The following is a 19,709-nucleotide window of genomic DNA, read 5'->3' on the forward strand; positions in this document are numbered from 1 at the left end:
TGAAATAAGTTATTTTCCCTATTTCCTTGAGGTATTCGGAATTTAGGTCTAAAGATTAATTTTAGACACAAGCACAGACATTTTATTTCATAGTGTTTTATCTGTATTTGTTTTGCCTCTTTATAGAAACAGCTGTTTTTATGTTGAGTCCCCAATTTGCAGCTGTGAAATAGTAAGTGAATAGACAGATAACATGTTAACTGCTGCTCAGGTATTACCGTTTGTATGGATTGGAGCAGAATCACTCGTCTTTATTAATGAAGTAATGGAGGATGGCAGCAGCAGGATATATTCTGAAATGTACAGATAGATTTTGTCTGGCTATGTACAAAGACATTCCTCTCAACTTATCGGCAGGTGCTTCATCCTGCATCAAGACAATGACTTTTTTGGAGGCACTGTATACACATTCATACGCACATACCGACCTACTGTTCCTTTCAAACTTTTGATTGGCATACTATTCTACTCGTTTTGAATATTATTCAGAACATAATGATGACTTCATTGACTGTACTATTATTGGACTAATTACATTGTGTTTTGTACTTTATTCAGATGCACGGAGTTCACACAGAGCCATTGCCAGAGAAATTGCCCTTTATCGTCAATGAGTTTTAATGTGTGGAAAGTAGTGAGAGCTGCAACATTGGCCAGCTCAGTCACTGAACCGAGCATAGACATATACATGTCTATGGAACCGAGTGCTGCTAGCTACCAACTGTTTCACTGCGTCAGACGTGCGCAGTCATGTGATTGTACAAGTCATGTGACACAAGCTGTTTTCCAGAGCAGGACAGGGTCGGACCTGAAAATGACAGCTGGGCGCTGTCGCCTGTTCACTGTTGTTGGTGTAATGGTCATGTTAGTCTATTTTGATGCGAGTCTCCAACGCGCTACATTTCAGGTAGGAAAACGTTAGCTAGTTATTTAGATAGCTTTAGCTAAGTAGCGTCAGTGAAACAAGTAGCCTACTTCATATTTCTGTATGGCAAGATGATTGTGCGCTTGCAACATAGCTAGCTAGCCACCCACAATTATTGTAAATTTGCCTGCTTTTTCTCTGCCTACGGATAAAATTCAGCTATTTAGTTGTTTCCGGGACAGTTACTAAGTGTTCATTGTCCCTTTTAAATTAAATTCATAGCAACTGTTGCTATGTATTTTAATGTATGTATGTGTACCTAATTTAATGTTTTGTATGTTCGTCTGTGATACAATCGGTATTTAAAGGCTGGATGTTGTCTAGACATTGTCATTCTGCAACGCTGTGTACTTTCACAGGTGTGTCATGCGTGTGAGGGGATCTTACAGAACGGAACCGCGGTGGGAAATTTCTGCACAGTATCGTCCGGTCAGGCCGAGGGACGCTGTTGCTTAGGGACACAGGGTCTGGATGTGGACTCTATCACAGGGTATGCACCGGCTTTTAGGTCTTTTAGGTTTTAGCCAGCTTGAGCGAGTTTCAGCAGGAAGTCTTATAAAACTGAAGGCGGACGTATGGCTTCTATTCAGCAGTGCTGAAAAAGAAATACAGCAACAGGTTATTGTCATACACTGTATGTCGCAATCCTACACGTTTACGTAATTTAAAAGAGTAAATACGCAACATCTATCTTTGCTAAGACGCTGTAAAACGTCCTATATCCTATATACTCCAGCGCATTGGATTTAAAGTGAAACAATGAATACGAGGTTCAAATGCAGACTCTTGGCTTTATTTTGAGGGTATTTACATCCATATCGGGTGATCCGTGTAGGGATTACTGCTCTTTTTATATATTTATACTGGAGTACAGATCAAAAACAACGAAAAGACTGTAACATATATATGGGACAGACATATTTTTCTTGCTTTTGTTCTGTACGCCACAATTTTAGATTTGTAATCAAACAATTCACACGTGGTTAAAGGGCAGATTCTCAAAAAGATATTTTATACATTTTGGTTTTACCATGTAGATTTAACAGCACTTTCTATACATAGACCCCTCATTTCAGGGCATCATAATGTTAGGGACAAATGGCATCACAACTGTTTCTGATTACTCAGGTGTGTTCAATGGCTTCCTTAGTGCAGATATGAGAACTTTCAGTATCTAGTTTCGATTGTTGAGTTCTGACTGCCTTCAGAGTTGTTGGCTAGACCAAAGTGTGGAGGCAAAGAGAATATGCTGAAGAGAAAACTGAAGGCAACTAGCCCTCGAAACAAGCAGGAGCTGAATATAGCTGCAGTATGCCTGGCAGGGCATCATCAGAGGTAATAGTCAGCACCCGGTGATGTCTGTTGGACAAAGACTTGGAGCAGTCATTTGTATGCAAGTGATATTCAACAAAATGCTGAACATGACTAATTTACATATTACGCTATTATTATTATGTCCCAAATATTATGGGCCCTGAAAGGGGCAGGTTATGTATAAAAAAGTGCTGTGATTTCTACATGGTGAAACCAAACTGTATACATTTTTATTATTTCAGATTAGATCTCTCAAATTGTTCACTAAGAGAAGTAAAAGGCCTGAATGAAGCATCAACAGCCAAAATAATGTGAGTAAAATATGACAATGATGTATTTTAATAAAAAAATAAGTAATAGCTTTTATGTTTATGTTTAGGAGTTGACTGGCTTACCTTTGCATTTTTACCTTTTCTCTTTCTGATGAAGAGACCTCTCAGCAAACCCCGTTTTAAACTTCAATGACTCAGTCTTTCAAGGTTTCACACAACTGCAGCGTTTGTAAGTACTTTTTATGAGTAATTTCATGTTAAATTCCTGTGTGAAATATGAATATTGAAGGCGCTGGAACATTGTCTGTTTAGTGATATTCTGTCAGAACCAGTGCATGTACGTGTAAGCATGTCAGCACACTTTATCCTGCTTATACAAGAGTAAGTAGAATAGTTATGAGCACACTATTAATAGTTGTACAAATAAAATTATGATAATAAAATGTTTTATTAACAAAACGTTAAGAAGGCCACACCCTGCAAGTATTGCACTCAGAAAGGGACGCTTATGATGCTCCAGTCAGAGGCTGTGGTGTGCAGGTGTGGTGGTGTGCCAGTGTACAGGTGTGGTGTTTAGGTGTACTGGTGTACAGGTGTGGTGTTTAGGTGTACTGGTGTGCAGGTGTGCTGGTGTACAGGTGTGCAGGTGTGGAGGTGTGCAGGTGTGGAGGTGTGCTGGTGTACAGGTGTGCAGGTGTGATGACAGTGCTGAAGCCTGCTGCAGGACATACAGGACATTACTGAATTATTCAGTGTTAAATATCTTACAGTCTGAGAGCTGAACTGTGCTATCTGTGACTACAGTCTGAGAGCTGAACTGTGCTATCTGTGACTACAGTCTGAGAGCTGAACTGTGCTATCTGTGACTACAGTCTGAGAGCTGAACTTTGCTATCTGTGACTACAGTCTGAGAGCTGAACTGTGCTATCTGTGACTACAGTCTGAGAGCTGAACTGTGCTATCTGTGACTACAGTCTGAGAGCTGAACTGTGCTATCTGTGACTACAGTCTGAGAGCTGAACTGTGCTATCTGTGACTACAGTCTGAGAGCTGAACTTTGCTATCTGTGACTACAGTCTGAGAGCTGAACTGTGCTATCTGTGATTTTAGGCTGTTGCCATATCATCTGACATGTCCAGGGGGCAATGCATCCTGGGAAAAAGTGGAGACCAGAGGGGAGATACGCCTGTGTGAAGGACAGAGGAACAGTTGTGATCAAATGGGGCACAAGTGTACGTCACATATACAAACAGACCTGTTACATTTCCTGCGTTCTAAAGACCCGTCTTGTTCACGCGGTTTGATAGTGAATCTGGATCCCAGGGCCGACGTGGCCTACAGGCAACTGCACAGCTGGCTCTAGGATTCTCCAGGAATGGGATGGTTTCAGTTTTCTGAGATTATTACATCTCTTAGTGCTTCAGCAAACCCCACTGGCCATTAGGGTATCTGCATGTCTGCCTGTTAGGCCACGCATGATGCGTCTTCCTCTGTCTCATGTCTGTGTGAGCCCGACCTGCATAACAGCACACGCTGAGGGAATGAGAAGAGATCAAATATTATTAGACATGCCAAACTGGGGAGGAAACTGGGCCGATAGCATCCAAACCTGCCTGTGCATAGACTACTGTAACTAAGGAAACCCCACTCCAGTTTCTGGCCTGAGTTTGTTCTAAGAATGTAGCGAGAAAGAGGCTTAAATCGAGCAAGTGTTTTATCAGAAGTGAATGCAGACATTGTGAAAATGGGTGATGTGTGCCTTATCTTCAGCTGAATGATGATCCCTTTCCTTATTTGGAATTTCAGCTGGGGACTGCCCTGAAAATGGCCTCTGTGCTCCAGATGGGCCTGGCTTCTTCCAGTGCAGGTGCACACAAAGTCACCATGGATACAAGTGTCTCAGAGAGGTCAGTTAACTCTGCTTTAACAATCTTGTGGCTAAATTATGTCTTTCTTGAGACCAAGTTTTAGCAGCCTTCCTACTTGTTATTGATTAGAGCCACACGGTACATGCACACCAACTCAGCTCCAATACAGGATAAGTTTCAGACGCACGGTACATGCACACCAACTCAGCTCCAATACAGGATAAGTTTCAGACGCACGGTACATGCACACCAACTCAGCTCCAATACAGGATAAGTTTCAGACGCACGGTACATGCACACCAACTCAGCTCCAGTACAAGATAAGTTTCAGACGCACGGTACATGCACACCAACTCAGCTCCAATACAGGATAAGTTTCAGACGCACGGTACATGCACACCAACTCAGCTCCAATACAGGATAAGTTTCAGACGCACGGTACATGCACACCAACTCAGCTCCAGTACAAGATAAGTTTCAGCATCAGGGATGCAGTCGCTTGTCTGGTTAGTGTGTAGAATCTGTGATGATGTTATAGAAGTGAGTACGAGTGAGCTGTGTGATGTGTTTTGCATCTGTCACAGGGCCAGTTCCCATTGGCTGAAGTGCTGGGGATTTTGGGTGGGGCCACAGTCCTGGTCTCCGCCTTGCTGTGGGTGACACAGCGACGTAAGGCTAAGTCCATCTGAGTCCCCACCCCCACTCCACTGTACCCCCACTCTCCCCATCATTCATCAGGCTGCTGGCAGAACGAATTAGAATTAATTGATCTGCAGTTAATTAGAAGGGGTGAATCCTTAATTGATTGTTCAGCCTCTGTAATAAAGCTGACCTCATTCCTCTGGATACTAACTTTCCACAGAGGGCAAACTGTGCCAGACCCTGGGCAGTGGCCTAACTCAGCATGCAGGTTGTGGTCACTTATGAAAAGTATGAAAATTACACTGTCATCTCCTCTATATTACATCAACCTGTCAGTACAACAAGCCTTACACTTCTGGTAGTACCATCTGTAATCACATCTGTGAAAGTACATGTCTGTAAATTGGAAGCGTGAGGTTGTCTGGTCATTGGTGGGGACATGCATGCCTGTGTAATTCTTTTCTGTAATTCCTTTTTGGAATTATGAATGGAAGAAATGATTTGATTCATGTAACCACTGTATGAATGCACTGCCTTTTAACCTATGGAGTCATTTATGTACCTGTGGAATTCCTGTCCTTTGCTGTACATTGCAGCCTGTTTGTGAGATACACCTTCTACTCAGGATAAGTGCTATATGTCATATGCTCTGTATATCTGTTATATAAAATGTTACATTACATTTATTTAGCAGACGCTTTTATCCAAAGCGATGTACAAAAGTGCAGATCATGGTCAATGGAAGAACTACAAAACACAGGTTCAATAAGGTACAATACTCATTTCGTACAGCTATTTATAGCCAAGAACACAGTTCAGTTCACACAGTGAACATTATTCTGACCTAATTTATGCCAAGCCAAATTAGGGGGAAGAACAAGCTACAATATTAGGACAAAAATACAAATTACAATAAGTGCTGGAATGGGGGTACATGTAACATGTAACAAAAATGTTAACTATGTATCCCAGCCCTAACATTTAACATCTAACATCTTTAGCAAGTCTCACTTCCATATTTATTTGAAGCAGTTTGTACTTCTTGTGTTGGACAGGTCAGCAGTGTCATTGTAGTGTCGTAATTCAGTCAGTCCCATGAAAGCACTTATCTTCACTGCAGGGTATCCACTGAGCCACAGTCACACACCTCCTACCTCTAACTACCCCCAACCTTACCCTCCTACCCCTAACTAGCCCCCAGCCCTACTCTCCTACCCCTAACTAGCCCCCAGCCCTACTCTCCTACCCCTAACTAGCCCCCAGCCCTACTCTCCTACCCCTAACTAGCCCCCAGCCCTACTCTCCTACCCCTAACTAGCCCCCAGCCCTACTCTCCTACCCCTAACTAGCCCCTAGCCCTACTCTCCTACCCCTAACTAGCCCCTAGCCCTACTCTCCTACCCCTAACTAGCCCCTAGCCCTACTCTCCTACCCCTAACTAGCCCCCAGCCCTACTCTCCTACCCCTAACTAGCCCCCAGCCCTACTCTCCTACCCCTAACTAGTCCCTAGCCCTAGTTAATTTTTAATCAAATTTCAGCCTCCTGGGGCAAACCGACCAACCAACAGACAGAGCTATAGAGCTGCGGTCACAGCTAATAAAAATTACGCGCTAGGGTAATGACTTGTAGTTTTTCCACGGGGAATGAATGGCAAGAAGATCCTGCAAGGACATGTCCAGTCAGGGTTTGAGACGAATAACAGTCCTGCAAATTTATAAGCTTATGAGTCGAGATTCAGCAAATTTTCAATCTGTAAAATTTTGCAGAATAAAGAGTCAAAATCATGCACCGAAAATGTAATGACCCTAACCTCCTACCCCCAACCCCCTAACTACCCCAACCCAAACTCCCTACCCCCCAACTCCCAATTCAGGGCCTCTTCATCACTGACACTCAGGCCAGCCCAGAAAAGGACTGTAGATAAGAACACTAAAACAGCATTCTGTTTAAATGTGTTTATTGTATGCCAGAGTACACACATGATGTGCGGACAAGCTTGCCTTTCTGCCACTGGGCAAGAGATCACTGCTCCACGTTTTTGACCCTCAGAACCACAGGCACGGAGGTGCAGGGGATCATCCCCAAGTCTGTGATCACCAGGTCCACAAAGTCCGGAGGAGTCACATCATACACAAGGTTCAGCAATCCCAACGACCTCACTTCCTGCCAGTGCTCCAGCTGGGTCTTCCCCTTACGCGTCACAATGAGGTCATCCGGGTCATCTGAGTGTGAGAGAGAAAGAGAGAGAGGGAGGGAGAGAGGCGGATAGAGAGGGAGAGAGAGGGGGATAGAGAGAGACATAGGGAGGGAAAGAGGGAGGGATGGAAAGGGAGAGAGGGAGGGGGATAGAGAGGGAGGGGATGAGAGACAGGAAGGGAGAGGGAGACAGGGAAGAAGAGGGAGACAGAGGGAGAGAGGGGGAGGGGGATACAGAGAGAGAGGGGGGTAGAGAGGGAGGGATAGGGAGGGAGAGAGAGACAGAGGGAGGGAGGGGAAGAGAGAGGGAGGGAGAGAGAGACAGAGGGAAGAAGAGAGGGAGAGATTGAGAGATTTGCACGACACAGCCCTGACCCTGCGGCAGACGTGATGCATACATAGACCTGCCACTCCGTACCGAGCTCATTGGACACGAAGGAGTCTGTCTGCACTCTCTCACAGAACTTGTACGTCTCACAGCACACCAGCACAGGAACATTGTAGGCCTTGGCCACCAGAGCAATCTGGGAAGTCCCCACGCGTGACATCACATAGCCATTGGCCAGGAGTGCATGTGCCCCAAGGAACACCTTCGACACCTGAAGGGGAAACGTGGAGCAGAAATTCAGCGAGATGAGGTTGGGCAGTGTGTATGAGGGTAGGAGAGGTGGGGCGAGGTCGGGGCAGGGAGGAGTGAGGTGAGGGCAGGTTGAGGGCAGGGTGGGGTACAGCTAACCTCAGGCAGGATGTAGGACAGGGCGGAGATCAGCACATAGGTGCAGTGAATCCCCTTCTTCACCAGCCGCCGCAGAGCCTCCCGACCCTCCAGCCGTGGCCGGCTGTCCACCACGATCACCCGGAACTTCCTCTTCTCCTTCTCAAAGGCCTCCGACAGGATGTGGTTCACCAGTGAGGAGCTGTGGGTGGTTAGGCAGGGGTCATAAGGTCAGGTTAAGTCTGGTCATGGCAGATCGTAAGAGTGCACTACTGCTGACAAAGAGCACAAAGTGTGTACTACTACAGACAAAGAGCCCAAAGTGTGCACTTCCACAGACAAAGAGCACAAAGTGTGCACTACTACTGACAAAGAGCACAAAGTGTGCACTACTACTGACAAAGAGCTCGAAATGTGCACTGCTGCTGACAAAGAGCCCGAAGTGTACACTACTGCTGACAAAGAGCCAGAAGTGTAAACTACTAATGACAAAGATTCCAAAGTATGCACTGACAGAGAAAAAGGGTGAACCATTTTATTTGGTCTTTAGTGTACAATTAAAATCATTCATGATCACAAGATGCACAGTACCCAAGTTCGTGGACAGATTACTTGTCAGTGGTAATCCCAGGATAGATTACTGGTATATAATATTGCACATGAAAGCAGTACATTCAACACAATGTTCATTAGATAAAACAGAGGCCAACACAAACAAGATGACAACTCCCAACAGAATGATGAAACTCCAGTGGGTGTGACTTCATGCTGTGCTTCCTTGGATGCTCGATGAACTTACCACCCATACACCAGGATGACATCCCCATCGCTGATTTTCTCAATGGCGTATTTGGAAATTGCCTTGGCAGCCAGCTGAATCTTCTCTATGATGTACTTGTCGATGCACGCAAGCAGTCCGGCCTTCGCCTGCGATTAAAGCAGAGCCACATACTGAAGGCCTTGATCTCCAAACCCACACACACACACACACACACGGTTGCAGCTACACTCAGTCATACAGCAGCACCAGAGTTACACTCAGTCATACAGCAGCACCAAGGCTACACTCAGTCATACAGCAGCACCACAGCTACACTCAGCACTCAGTCATAGAGCAGCACCATGGCTACACTCAGTCATGCAGCAGCACCAAGGCTACACTCAGTCATGCAGCAGCACCACAGCTACACTCAGTCGTACAGCAGCAGCTCTACTGTACTTTGCCCTAATGTATGATTATTTCTGTATGTATGATTAAATTCTAACACTACATCAGCCTCCATTACTATGGATCATTCTATGACATATTTTTGTGTTATAATATTCAAAATACAGTTAACTGGCAAGTGACCAAAAATCATTCCTTTAGGGGTTAAAATTTAAGAATTAGGCAACAAACCAAATCAGAGACCAAAGAAAATTGCCCTGAAGTTCATTATAGTATTTATTTCTAATTACCACATTGTCACTGTCAGTCATTCTTTGTCAATACTGTTCCTCATTGTGCTGTAAGTCACACAAGGTAAAAGCATCTGCTTCATAAAGGAGCACCTGTGTTTTCAACATGCAAAGCAAACCCAGCCAACAGAAGCACACCCTTCCAACAAAAGCACACCCAGCCAACAGAAGCACACCCAGCCAACAGAAGCACACCCAGTCAACAGAAGGGAACTGTAGCTCACCTCTTCCTCTCTGCACTGACTGGGGATGTTGGAGATCTCCTTCTTCATGTATTTAATTGCATTTCCCATACTAGCTGACAGAGGGCGACACTGGTTGAGAAAACTGAAAGAAAATAAAAACCAACACTGGAGTTTATACACTTATACAGAATTTCATTCATGTCCTATTCATTTGTACCTCCCAAAATCCTTGTTCCATTTCTTCCTTGTTTAGATGACTGTATCTGCACTGACTCATTAATCTGACATTTATCCAACTGAGTTTACCAGGCTGTGGGTTCTTTTTAAGTTATTAATATACTCCATACAGATACCTGAAGAGCTGGAATACCTGTGTGAATCACATGGAAGTAGTGGTATGCCTGCATTAAGTTGCATACCTGATATAAGGTTTTAGTTTGTTAACAAGGTCTCTGGATAGTTCCTCATTTGGAGGGGTGCTGTAGTCTCGAATGACCTGCAGAAAGAACATTTATTCACATCTGGTGACTACAGCACAGGAATGTCTGCTGTACTTGATCACCAAATACTAAAGTTGGCATTCATTTTTCAAATAGATATCTTAACAGGGTTAAATCTACAACAGTTCTCTGGTATAAATGTATGCTGTTGGTACAGAAACAGGGAGGTTTGCTCTTATGGGGTGCTGATGCCAATCCGGATTAGTGTGAATGTGAACTGAAGTTGTCTGAAGGGGTTCTGTGCTGAGAATCTGGATTAGTGTGAATGTGAACTGAAGTGGTCTGAAGCGGAGCTGCACCTGTTTGAAGGCATGCAGCAGAGCGATGGAGCGGGAGTTGGACCCAGCCACGATGCCCTGCGAGTACTGCAGGCCCAGCCGGACGATGGCAGGGTGGATCACCGTGGAGGGAATACTGCAGAAAATCTCTCATTATATTTTAACTTGTCAAAATAAGACATAACGGCAAAGTTGCTTTCAAGCTGTTTTTGATTATTAAAAACCTAACAACACACAAATCCTCAGTGATGGACTGACAGAAACCACACCCAGTTAATTTCAGAGAAGAGAAAAGGCTGGTTTTTAAAGTGCAGCTGCAGTGCTTACCTGATGTGCTGGGTGAGAGGTGCTTTGCGGCTGTACTGGTGCAAATGGGAGAAAAGGCTAACCTTGTAGCCGTAGTCTGACCTCAGCGGGATCTGAACAACACAAACCAATGCTAAGAGCATCAGAATCACAGACTACAGTGGCCAGATGGACAGGTCCTGCATTCCCTTCATCCATAGTGTTTTATGTCACAGGTCCTGGCCCCACCCATTCAAGAGTATGCATGCATGAAACTGGAACGTGTCCTTTTCAGCAGAAGAGACAGAAGTTTGATTTAAAAAATACAGAGCTGGTTGATTTAAAGAACCTGTGGTTCAGCCTGAAAAGCACTAATCCAGTGGGTGGCAGTGTAGTATAAAGGGTAAGGAGCTGGTCTTGTAAACTAAAGGTCACAGGTTCGATTCCTGGGTAGGACACTGCTGTGAGCAGTTGACCTGCATTGCTTCACTATATATCCAGCTGTATAAATGGATGCTGTCTAAATGCAATGTAAAAGTTGTCCAAGTTGCTCTGGATAAGTCACCTGTAATGTAATGTGACTGAAACTGATTCAAGCAGCAACTACACTCATATAAACAAATCACACAAATCCAAGGATATATGCTTGGATTTTCCTTCTGATTTTACTTGGTCTTTTTAAAATCACTGTTGATCTTGAACCAGTTAGGGGTTCTCCAACTGCATTCTCAAGGGGTTCCCAAACATTCCAGGGTAGGAGAGGACCCCCTGCCCCACAATTTATAAAAGAAATGAAAAAAAAAAAAAAAGACTTCTGACACTCGCAGCCAACATCCCTTACAGGGTATGGTTCACTGTTGACCTTCAAACAAGTCTAAATCCGGGCTTGGGATCTCACCTGTTGCCTCTCTAACTTCTTGGCCAGTTTCTTCACTACAGCAGGATCATCCGCCTGAATGTGTTCTGGGAGTCTTTTCACCACTGCAGAGAAATTACAGATTTTTTTATTTGTTAATGCATTTATTCATTACATTTTAAAAATATATTGCCTTTATTTAACCACAGAAGAACCACTGAGACCACAGTCTCTTTATGTGGCCCTGCAATACACTAAAATGCAGCCATGTACACATAGTGAAGAATATGAAATACTGGAAGACACAGCCAGACTGTACATGTGGAATGAACAGGCCCTTCAAACATCTGCCAGAAAGGCAGCTCTGTGGGCAGACGCCACTTTCCTTCACTGATGCCGATAGCTATCTGAAAGAATCAGCTGATACTGTGTACCAGTATCGTTTAAAAAGAAATTAAATAAAAAAGAAAAAACAAATGTGCAGAATTTTGGCTAATATTGTATGATAATGCACCATCAATACATAATGTGATACCGGCTTCTAATATGCCTTCCCCGAGCTACCAGCTACTCTCTAACACTAGCCTTCATTACCTAAGAATCTAACCCTACCCCTCACTTCCTAAGACTCTACTGTCAAAGTTCACCATCTAAGACCCTAATGCTTAGACTTCCTTGTCTTCACTTCTTTACTACTGCCTTTCTTTATAATTAATGGTATGTCCACAACACTTTTTTGTTGCGGTTTTTTTTTAAATTTTTTTAACAGCACCACATTTTGCAAGTGTTGCATTCAATTTTTCCATCCATAATATTATTTGTTTAACTCACTGTATGAACTGTGTAGCAAGTCCAAAGTGTACAAAGTGGCCTGCGAAATAAAGACAGGTAAAGGTGGAGCAGGCCTACCTGGCTGCAGGTCGCTGGGCGGGGCTTTGGGCTTGGCAGTGGAAGGGGGCTGGCCTGGATCAGCTTTCTTGCCCGGTTTAGTGGCACGGCCCGCCTCCTGCCGAGCCCGCCTCTCGGCCCGAAGCTCCGCCTTGCCCTTAGCCAGCTTGTCTGCAGGTGCAGGCAACTCAGCAGCTGCTGCCACTGCTGCCAGCACAAGGGACAGGGACCAACACCAGATAAAATAGCACAAGAGACAGGGACCAACACCAGATAAAATAGCACAAGAGACAGGGACCAACACCATATAAAATAGCACAAGGGACAGGGACCAACACCAGATAAAACAGCCAGAGACAGGGTTAGGGCATGCCAGATAAAGCAGTCAGAACCCACAAAAAGTCAAGTCCTGTACTTACAGGGTTAGGGTTTGTTCCCGTAACAACAAACAAGTGGAGTGGAAATCCCAATGACGCTAATGAAAAATGACTGCAGCATATATTATGTAAATAAACAGGAATTTAAGCTAAAGGAGACTTGTTTGAGCCTCATTTTATTCCTAAATGGCAAATGCTTCAAAATATGACATCTCTTATCATGCAGTGCTTTGTATGGGAAGCATGGATTTGTAACAAAGCCACACCTTTCTGCACTGATTGCTTCTTTTCAGTAGTGGGCTCCGGAGGGTTCTTGTCATCCTTCTTGTTTTTCTTCTGCTGTTTCTTCTCTTTCCTCAGCCGTTGTTTCTCCTCTTTGGTCAACTCTTTCCCCTCATTCTTCACAGAGGCGGCAGTTAATCATCATTCTTTATTAAACGTATGGCTTTATTTTAAAATAACCCTCATTTAGGAAAATGGAATAATCCAATTAACTTTTCAAACGCACATGGCTATGAATGTTCACTAGTTCAGATGGTTTGCTATTTTTGTTATTCTGGTATTTTAACGTCATAAATCTCTGTACATTCAATCTAGTTGATTACTAGCTAATATACTCAGCGGGTGTAATTCCCATATTTTCACACAAAACACGGTTTATACAGTAGACTGCACGAAAAACGTACCGAATTCAATACTTACTTTAGCAAGTGCAATAGCATGGTTCTTAGACTCAGACCCATCTGCAATTTAAAAGTGCAAATGAAAACTTTTTAAAGAAAACCCATTTCATACTTGCCACCGTTTTGACAGGTCATTTGATGAGCAAGCAAATCTTAGTTTAAAACTTGAAAATAGAGGGTGGTTACGACAAGAAATTATGTAGCTATGTTACGTCGGACCCATCCAGCAGCTAGCTGGTAAATTTCCGGAGTTCTATGCTAATGACATTAGTAATGTGTCAAGTCTAATAATTTTATAGAAGCTAGCGGAGAAAGTACGGAGCCATGCCACCCTTGAGCTATCAGGCAAATGAGATGTAAAAAACAAAAAAACAAAAAAACAAAAAGACTTGGCTGACTAGCTACAGTGACCAGCAAGGCGTTCATTGAGACCCATTGTTATTTCGCTTGCTAGCTAGCTAGTTTTCGCCAACTGTCGTAGTCAATACGATACTAATTTAACTTTAAAACAAACAAGACATGCGGTGAAATAACATACCTCGGCGATGTTCACTTTAAACGCACAGACATTTACCTTCAGTGTGTGAAACGCTGTCATTCTGCGTTGGGTCTTTTCCTTCAACGTCCGCCATGTTTATCTGTGGTGTTCGGCCCACTGAACTCTGAACTTTGATATGGAACGGACGTCACCGGTTGCTTCGATCACCGAAGTTGCAGAAACCAATATGGCGTCCAGTTCACCGCACCTCTCCATTTCCCCATAATAAATTATAATGGGGAAAAAACTATTGCCTTTTTATGCTAGTCGAATGTGTCTACAGTCATATTTTCAAGCCAGTTATACCTATATTACATATCAGAATAGGAATCGATGCATGTTTGTACTTGACACAATCCGTTAATGATGTCATAAGTCGAGTTGTTTTATTCATCGTAAGCAGCGGAGAGTTCAACACTAGACCCTGGTTGGTTGTATTGTACACGTGATAATGGCACGCTGATGTCAAGCGGCCAAAACCAGACTTCGTTTTTGAAGCTCATTTCCTGGTGTTGTAGTTCCTGGTTGCTCACTAGCGCCACTACGGATGGCTCCAGTATAGGTGTTTTCATATCCGGTTTCCATGTAAGTCTACGGTACAAATGCGATCAAAATACAAAGTCAATAATTTTTTCTCACAAGAACAAATAGTCATAATAGGTGTATTTTATTCGTCTTATGACTGTCCATGGGTCGATTTCATGATTTATTGTGTCATTTGGGCACAGTGCCAATATTTGTTCTTGACCAATGAGGTACAGCTTGCGTCACTTCCGGATTATTGCGGAGGACTGAGCTACAGTAGGGGCTACCATCTGTGGTCACTGGGGTGGGAAGTGGCGTCTCTTGGCCTTGACATTGCGGCTCCGACCACGGTCCACCTGTGCGAAGTCAGAAAATGCAGGCATCCCATTTTGTAGTGGTTTCATTATAGCGTGTGCTATTTATATTTACACGCCTGTAGATCAGTTATTAAAATACTTGGTAGATTTGTTAATCACCGCTGACAGTGTTAATTTTTATTCGGTAAAAAGTGACTTGCGAACGATCGGTCAGCTGGCGTCACCCAGCAAGTAAACACCACAAACGGCGATGGAGTAGTAGCAGTTAATGGCTCATTAACTGACTGGCGAAAACCTACGACGATAACTTGCTTGGTTAACAGCAGGTCTACCAGACAGTTATGAAAATTAGCCTAGTCAAATCACCAGTAGTCTACACATCTCTGATTGATTGACCATCAGTGCAGTCGATGTTCTTCCCCTGTAGTTCATATTGCTAATGTGTGAGCTAACCACGGATAGCTTACCTAGCTCACTGGCAAGCTGATATGCTAGCTAAGCATATTCGTTTTGCCGAGAAACATAAATTGAAGATAACTGAACATAATTGTATTATTAATGTCATACATATAACGTGATTACATGACACAGTACAGTCACGGATGGAAATTAAACTCCGTAAACATTTGATCATATATTTTAAAACATAACGGCAGACAGTCAGCTAGCCTCAAGTTCGTTCTGCAATCGTTCGTTCAGGTTGATGGGCTTTTCCGCACCGGACTGTCAATCACATAGTAAAAATCACAAGACCTCTATGGTTTTGGCTCCAACTCCAGAGCATGGCCGCGCCCGCCATTGAGCTTCAAAACGTGTTTTACAGACCCACGGAGGCGCAATGGGTGACGTCACAGTAGCTTTGTCCATATTTTTTACAGTCTCTGGTTTTACAGACCCACGGAGAGGCAATGGGTGACGTCACAGTAGCTTTGTCCATATTTTTTTACAGTCTCTGGCTGATGTATGTATTACAAAGACCACCATGAAGAGGTTGAACGAAATATTGGGATGGCAGGTATGCCATCCCGTCAAGGCATGACCCATACCTATACAGCACCGAGAGTTTGACACTTTTCAGGGTTCCCCACAGAAATAACCACAACAGCCACAGACACTCAGGCCTTAAAAACATTAAATTCTGTACATTCTGACCCCATTTCAACAGATTTCATAAACAACTTCACATGTCCACACAATAAAGCCCCAAACTAAGGGGATTTAGCATTTTCTCCTTCTCACTTATTTTTCCTGCCGCCTATCCCACTAATAACATGTCTCCCCATTGGACATTTTACCGACACCCGCCAAATCTTCACCTACACGACCCAATGAAAAACTTGCATACACACGCAAAATATCCATACCTTTTTACTCTGAAACATTTTCAGTACAAATAGCTAAACCACCTGTGGCCTAGTGGGTAAGGTTAGTCTTGGGAACACAGGGGCCGAGGTTCAAGCCCAGCTAGGAACGCGTTTCTTTAACCTGCTTTTACCCTCACTAATAATTGTCTACTACTTCTCAATTATTGCTTTTGCACCATATCTACCAGCCGTTCCCCGAACTGTATTATGACGTACCGTCTGCACGTTCAATTGTTAACCAGGTACAATATTGCAAAGCCATATGGATTCAACGGGAGCTCTTCTGTGCTAACTCGCCTGTGTTCTTTAAAACCACGGACAGGTTTGCTAATGATATTTCATGCATTGCATAGCTATGTCATGGTGCTGCCCTAACAAAGTGACAGACTGGTAAACCTCCGGTTGAACAATTGAATCCTGCCTCGTCCTCAGGCAGATAATTTCCTCTTTTACACTAATGTTCTCTTACGCTTATATTTGCTTTAGCAAAACTCACTCATGGCCACCCATATGCATTTCATGACGGCAAATGTATTCCCTTTATTAAAAAGTTACACCAGTTCACAGCTGTGCCATTTCTACCAACTACATTTCTTCACTTGGCTACTGTACAAAACCTTATCAGCAAACGCCACGTTTCTACATTCATGTTACCTCGCCCTGTTCTCCATCTAGCCACATATAATTACTACGTATGTACGTTCTGCAACTCCCCATTAAATCATTACATTTAAAAACATGATTCACTCATAATTATAACTACTAGCACTGAACATGAAAAAAAACAGCAGTGCAATAGATTTCACACATTACTTAACTCTCCACTTTAACAGCTGGTGCTTTATAGCGACTGTTATATATACTGTTCCATAAGGAATATAAGCTCGCTCATGGTCACTCCATTTACTTCGCACTATACTCCGTGATCATGTCAACCTTCACCTACATGCCCATTCTGCTAAAAACATATTGTTTCAACTACGCAATTTCATAATTTCACAATTGCAGTAGGAGAATTTTAACGGATTGTTAATTTTTCTTAATTGTGCATTTGTTGGTCTGAGGGATTACTTATCCTGACAAGAAATGGCTGTAGATGCCATGACGAAAAAGCCAGACATTCACATAAAAATGAACAGTTTGTTAGAATTCCGGTATTGCATTTGAGCTTTGCAAACAACGTGCCAAACCGGACAGGATAGAGTTTGAAAAGCACTGGTCTGCAACATCAGTAGCAAGCAATCACTGCATTCTTAATTCAACATCAATCCCCACATTACCACTGAAACAAGCAGAGAAACACTTTGCAGGTTCATAAAGACAGAACATTGATTACAGCAGGGCGAAGCATGATTAAATAATTTTTTTTCTGCCAAAGTAATGTGCGCTCTGAGGATCGACCCAGATCTGACACGTCAGGTGCTATCATAGAGAAAAAAAAGCAAACTAACAGAAAAGTAAATCAGGAATGTTAAGTCTACCTTTAGTAAAAGGCTGGTTGGAAAAGAAAAAGCAAGCAGAGTAAAAGACCAGTACAAACAGTGAGCCTGAAGCTGATTTAGGTCATTTTCATTTTTATTGTATATAAAAGCAAAGACAACATTTTTAACAGTAAGACTTTTGGTAGCGAGGGCGAGCTCCGGGTCCAGCAAACTCGTCGGACCAGGAGCGGCGGGAGTCGGCCACCAACAAGGTCCCGCGGTACCGGATCAGGATGTCAGATCTACTTCCTAGAGGCTTCATCCACATCTGGAAACAGACCAGAGCAAGTCAGCAAACCAGCTGTAACCAGGGAGCCCCATCTCCTGACTCTGTAACCAGGGAAGCCCACCTCCTGACTGTCAAACCAGGGAGGTATCAGACAACATTCCATGCCTGTTGTGTAAACCTTCAGCATGAAAATATTGAAGTATTTTAAAGGCCGAGCAATAGCAATATTCTCTTTGAAGCTCTCACGGGCATAAGCGAACATGAAAAACACAGACAGATACAGAATGACAAAAAAATGAGTAAATGTAAGGGCGGCTCACATTTCTGGTAGCGTGCCACAAGAGATCTGGAGACGGCCTGGCGGATTGCTGCAGAGAGAGAGAGAGAGAGAGAGAGAGAGAGAGAGAGAGATAGTGGAAATTGCGATCTCAGGGGTCACATCTCTCCTGCATCCTGTCAACAATCAGGCTGTTAACAATCATTCTGATTATCAAGACATTTTATAAAGCAATAACTGTGACAGACAGCTACAATACAATATAAAGCTTGCAACAGGCACACCCTGGACCACATTGACGAAGTTCTCCTAGGCGGCAAGATTCTTCTTTAAAATGGTGCATATGACATGTTGATTGAGTGAAATTGTAGCTGTGTGCAACAGACTCCTTGTGAATGCGTGCATTACTGGAAAGTACACAGACTGTCAGGCTCTCACGCCGACCTCCTTGACAGTGTGTCTTTATTGGACACCGAATAAATAAAATAAGAGATGCAATGAAAAGTCTCGTTAGGGTTATGTCTGTATTACTTAGGTGAACACATCTTACACATCCATGATAATTTTGGCGTAGAAAATAACGTTAGGTAGCTACCTAGTAAGTGCTATGCATAAGAGTGGCTAACAACAAGACTAAGGTGGTCATAAAATTTTTCCCGACCGTGAAGAACGCCTTACTCGTTTACATTTTGAATAGATGTGGCTAGACTGGCTAAATCTATCGTGGTTTACGTGGCAGCACTGTCGACACAAGCAATATCGGAAGGGAATTTTGACTAGGTAGTTAAGCAAAAACTTGAAGGACAGCTAAGGCCGATATATAACGGCGGTTAAGAAAGCATGTTACAATGTTGTAGGTAGAGAATGAAGAGCAGATGAAGCACACAGCATTACCCAACGTTAGACAGATAGTTAATGTTAGCGACCATGTAGAACGGAGGCTAGTATTTGAGGTTAATTAGCATTAGCTAGTGAGTCAGTTAAGAGTTGTTTTCTTACCTTGGTAGTTGCAAAAATACACATGGCATGTAATGAATAGCCTTTCTCCAATTTGCCGGTTGAGTGTTTAGTCGTTGTGAAAATCCTATGAAGGCGAGTGATGTTTATCTTTGGGAGCTCCTATTGACAGCGGGTGTAGAAGGTCGCCATTGCTAAACCGGGAAGAACCGAGCAGTACTAATTACGGGAGCTAGCCTGGAGCTATGAGGCTAAGGGTACGTCATCGTTGATGATCCTTGATAGTTTACCAAGCAAGCATTGTAATCGGTGGCACGGTGGCTCAGTGGGTAGCGCTGTCGCCTCACAGTACGAAGGTCGTGATATCGAATCTCGGCTCTGTGCGGAGTTTGCATGTTCTCCCCGTGTCCACCTAGGTTTCCCCAATCCCAAAAACATGCATACTAAATCGGCCACGGTTGTGAGTTAGAGGCAGGAATACACTTTGAGTGTATTCCTGCCCCTCGCTCAGAACCAGCTGGGGTAGTCCCCCCCCAGCCATCTTGCTGAGGTACGGTAGATAAGGTAGGGTCGTTTTT

General features: G+C 43.5%; 2 protein-coding genes and 1 long non-coding RNA gene across 6 annotated transcripts; 1 reads left to right on the forward strand and 2 right to left on the reverse strand.

The window, feature by feature from the left end:
* Positions 1-748: 748 nt before the first annotated feature.
* On the forward strand, positions 749-5,707 carry atraid (all-trans retinoic acid-induced differentiation factor). Of its 3 annotated transcripts, XR_004765589.1 has the most exons (8): positions 749-907; positions 1,285-1,415; positions 2,482-2,550; positions 2,669-2,740; positions 3,622-3,743; positions 4,318-4,418; positions 4,964-5,131; positions 5,166-5,707. XR_004765589.1 is itself a non-coding variant. In XM_035420568.1 (7 exons), exons 1-7 carry the CDS (start codon positions 815-817, stop codon positions 5,066-5,068), a joined length of 693 nt encoding a protein of 230 aa, XP_035276459.1. In that variant the 5' UTR covers positions 749-814; the 3' UTR covers positions 5,069-5,707. The 3 variants fall into 3 exon arrangements, 2 of the variants coding, with proteins under 2 accessions (XP_035276459.1, XP_035276460.1); XM_035420568.1 differs by having other exon boundaries at positions 4,964-5,707; XM_035420569.1 differs by lacking the exon at positions 2,669-2,740 and having other exon boundaries at positions 4,964-5,707.
* Positions 5,708-6,962: 1,255 nt separating this feature from the next.
* eif2b4 (eukaryotic translation initiation factor 2B, subunit 4 delta) lies at positions 6,963-14,138 on the reverse strand. Of its 2 annotated transcripts, none has more exons than XM_035424101.1 (13): positions 14,018-14,138; positions 13,463-13,503; positions 13,027-13,159; positions 12,405-12,587; positions 11,538-11,620; positions 10,682-10,773; positions 10,376-10,490; positions 9,996-10,072; positions 9,616-9,718; positions 8,733-8,860; positions 7,955-8,135; positions 7,637-7,817; positions 6,963-7,244 (listed from the first exon to the last, which is right to left on the reverse strand). In XM_035424101.1, the coding sequence occupies exons 1-13, from the start codon at positions 14,073-14,075 to the stop codon at positions 7,045-7,047; spliced, it is 1,575 nt and encodes a 524-aa protein (XP_035279992.1). In that variant the 5' UTR covers positions 14,076-14,138; the 3' UTR covers positions 6,963-7,044. The 2 variants fall into 2 exon arrangements, with proteins under 2 accessions (XP_035279992.1, XP_035279991.1); XM_035424100.1 differs by having other exon boundaries at positions 12,405-12,590.
* Positions 14,139-17,741: 3,603 nt separating this feature from the next.
* LOC118229088 lies at positions 17,742-19,382 on the reverse strand. Its single transcript, XR_004765605.1, has 3 exons — positions 19,174-19,382; positions 18,218-18,265; positions 17,742-17,936 (listed from the first exon to the last, which is right to left on the reverse strand). It is a non-coding gene; the product is annotated as an uncharacterized LOC118229088 (long non-coding RNA).
* Positions 19,383-19,709: the final 327 nt, after the last annotated feature.

Source organism: Anguilla anguilla, chromosome 6 (genome assembly GCF_013347855.1).
Source record: "Anguilla anguilla isolate fAngAng1 chromosome 6, fAngAng1.pri, whole genome shotgun sequence".
Taxonomy (NCBI): Eukaryota; Metazoa; Chordata; class Actinopteri; order Anguilliformes; family Anguillidae; genus Anguilla; species Anguilla anguilla.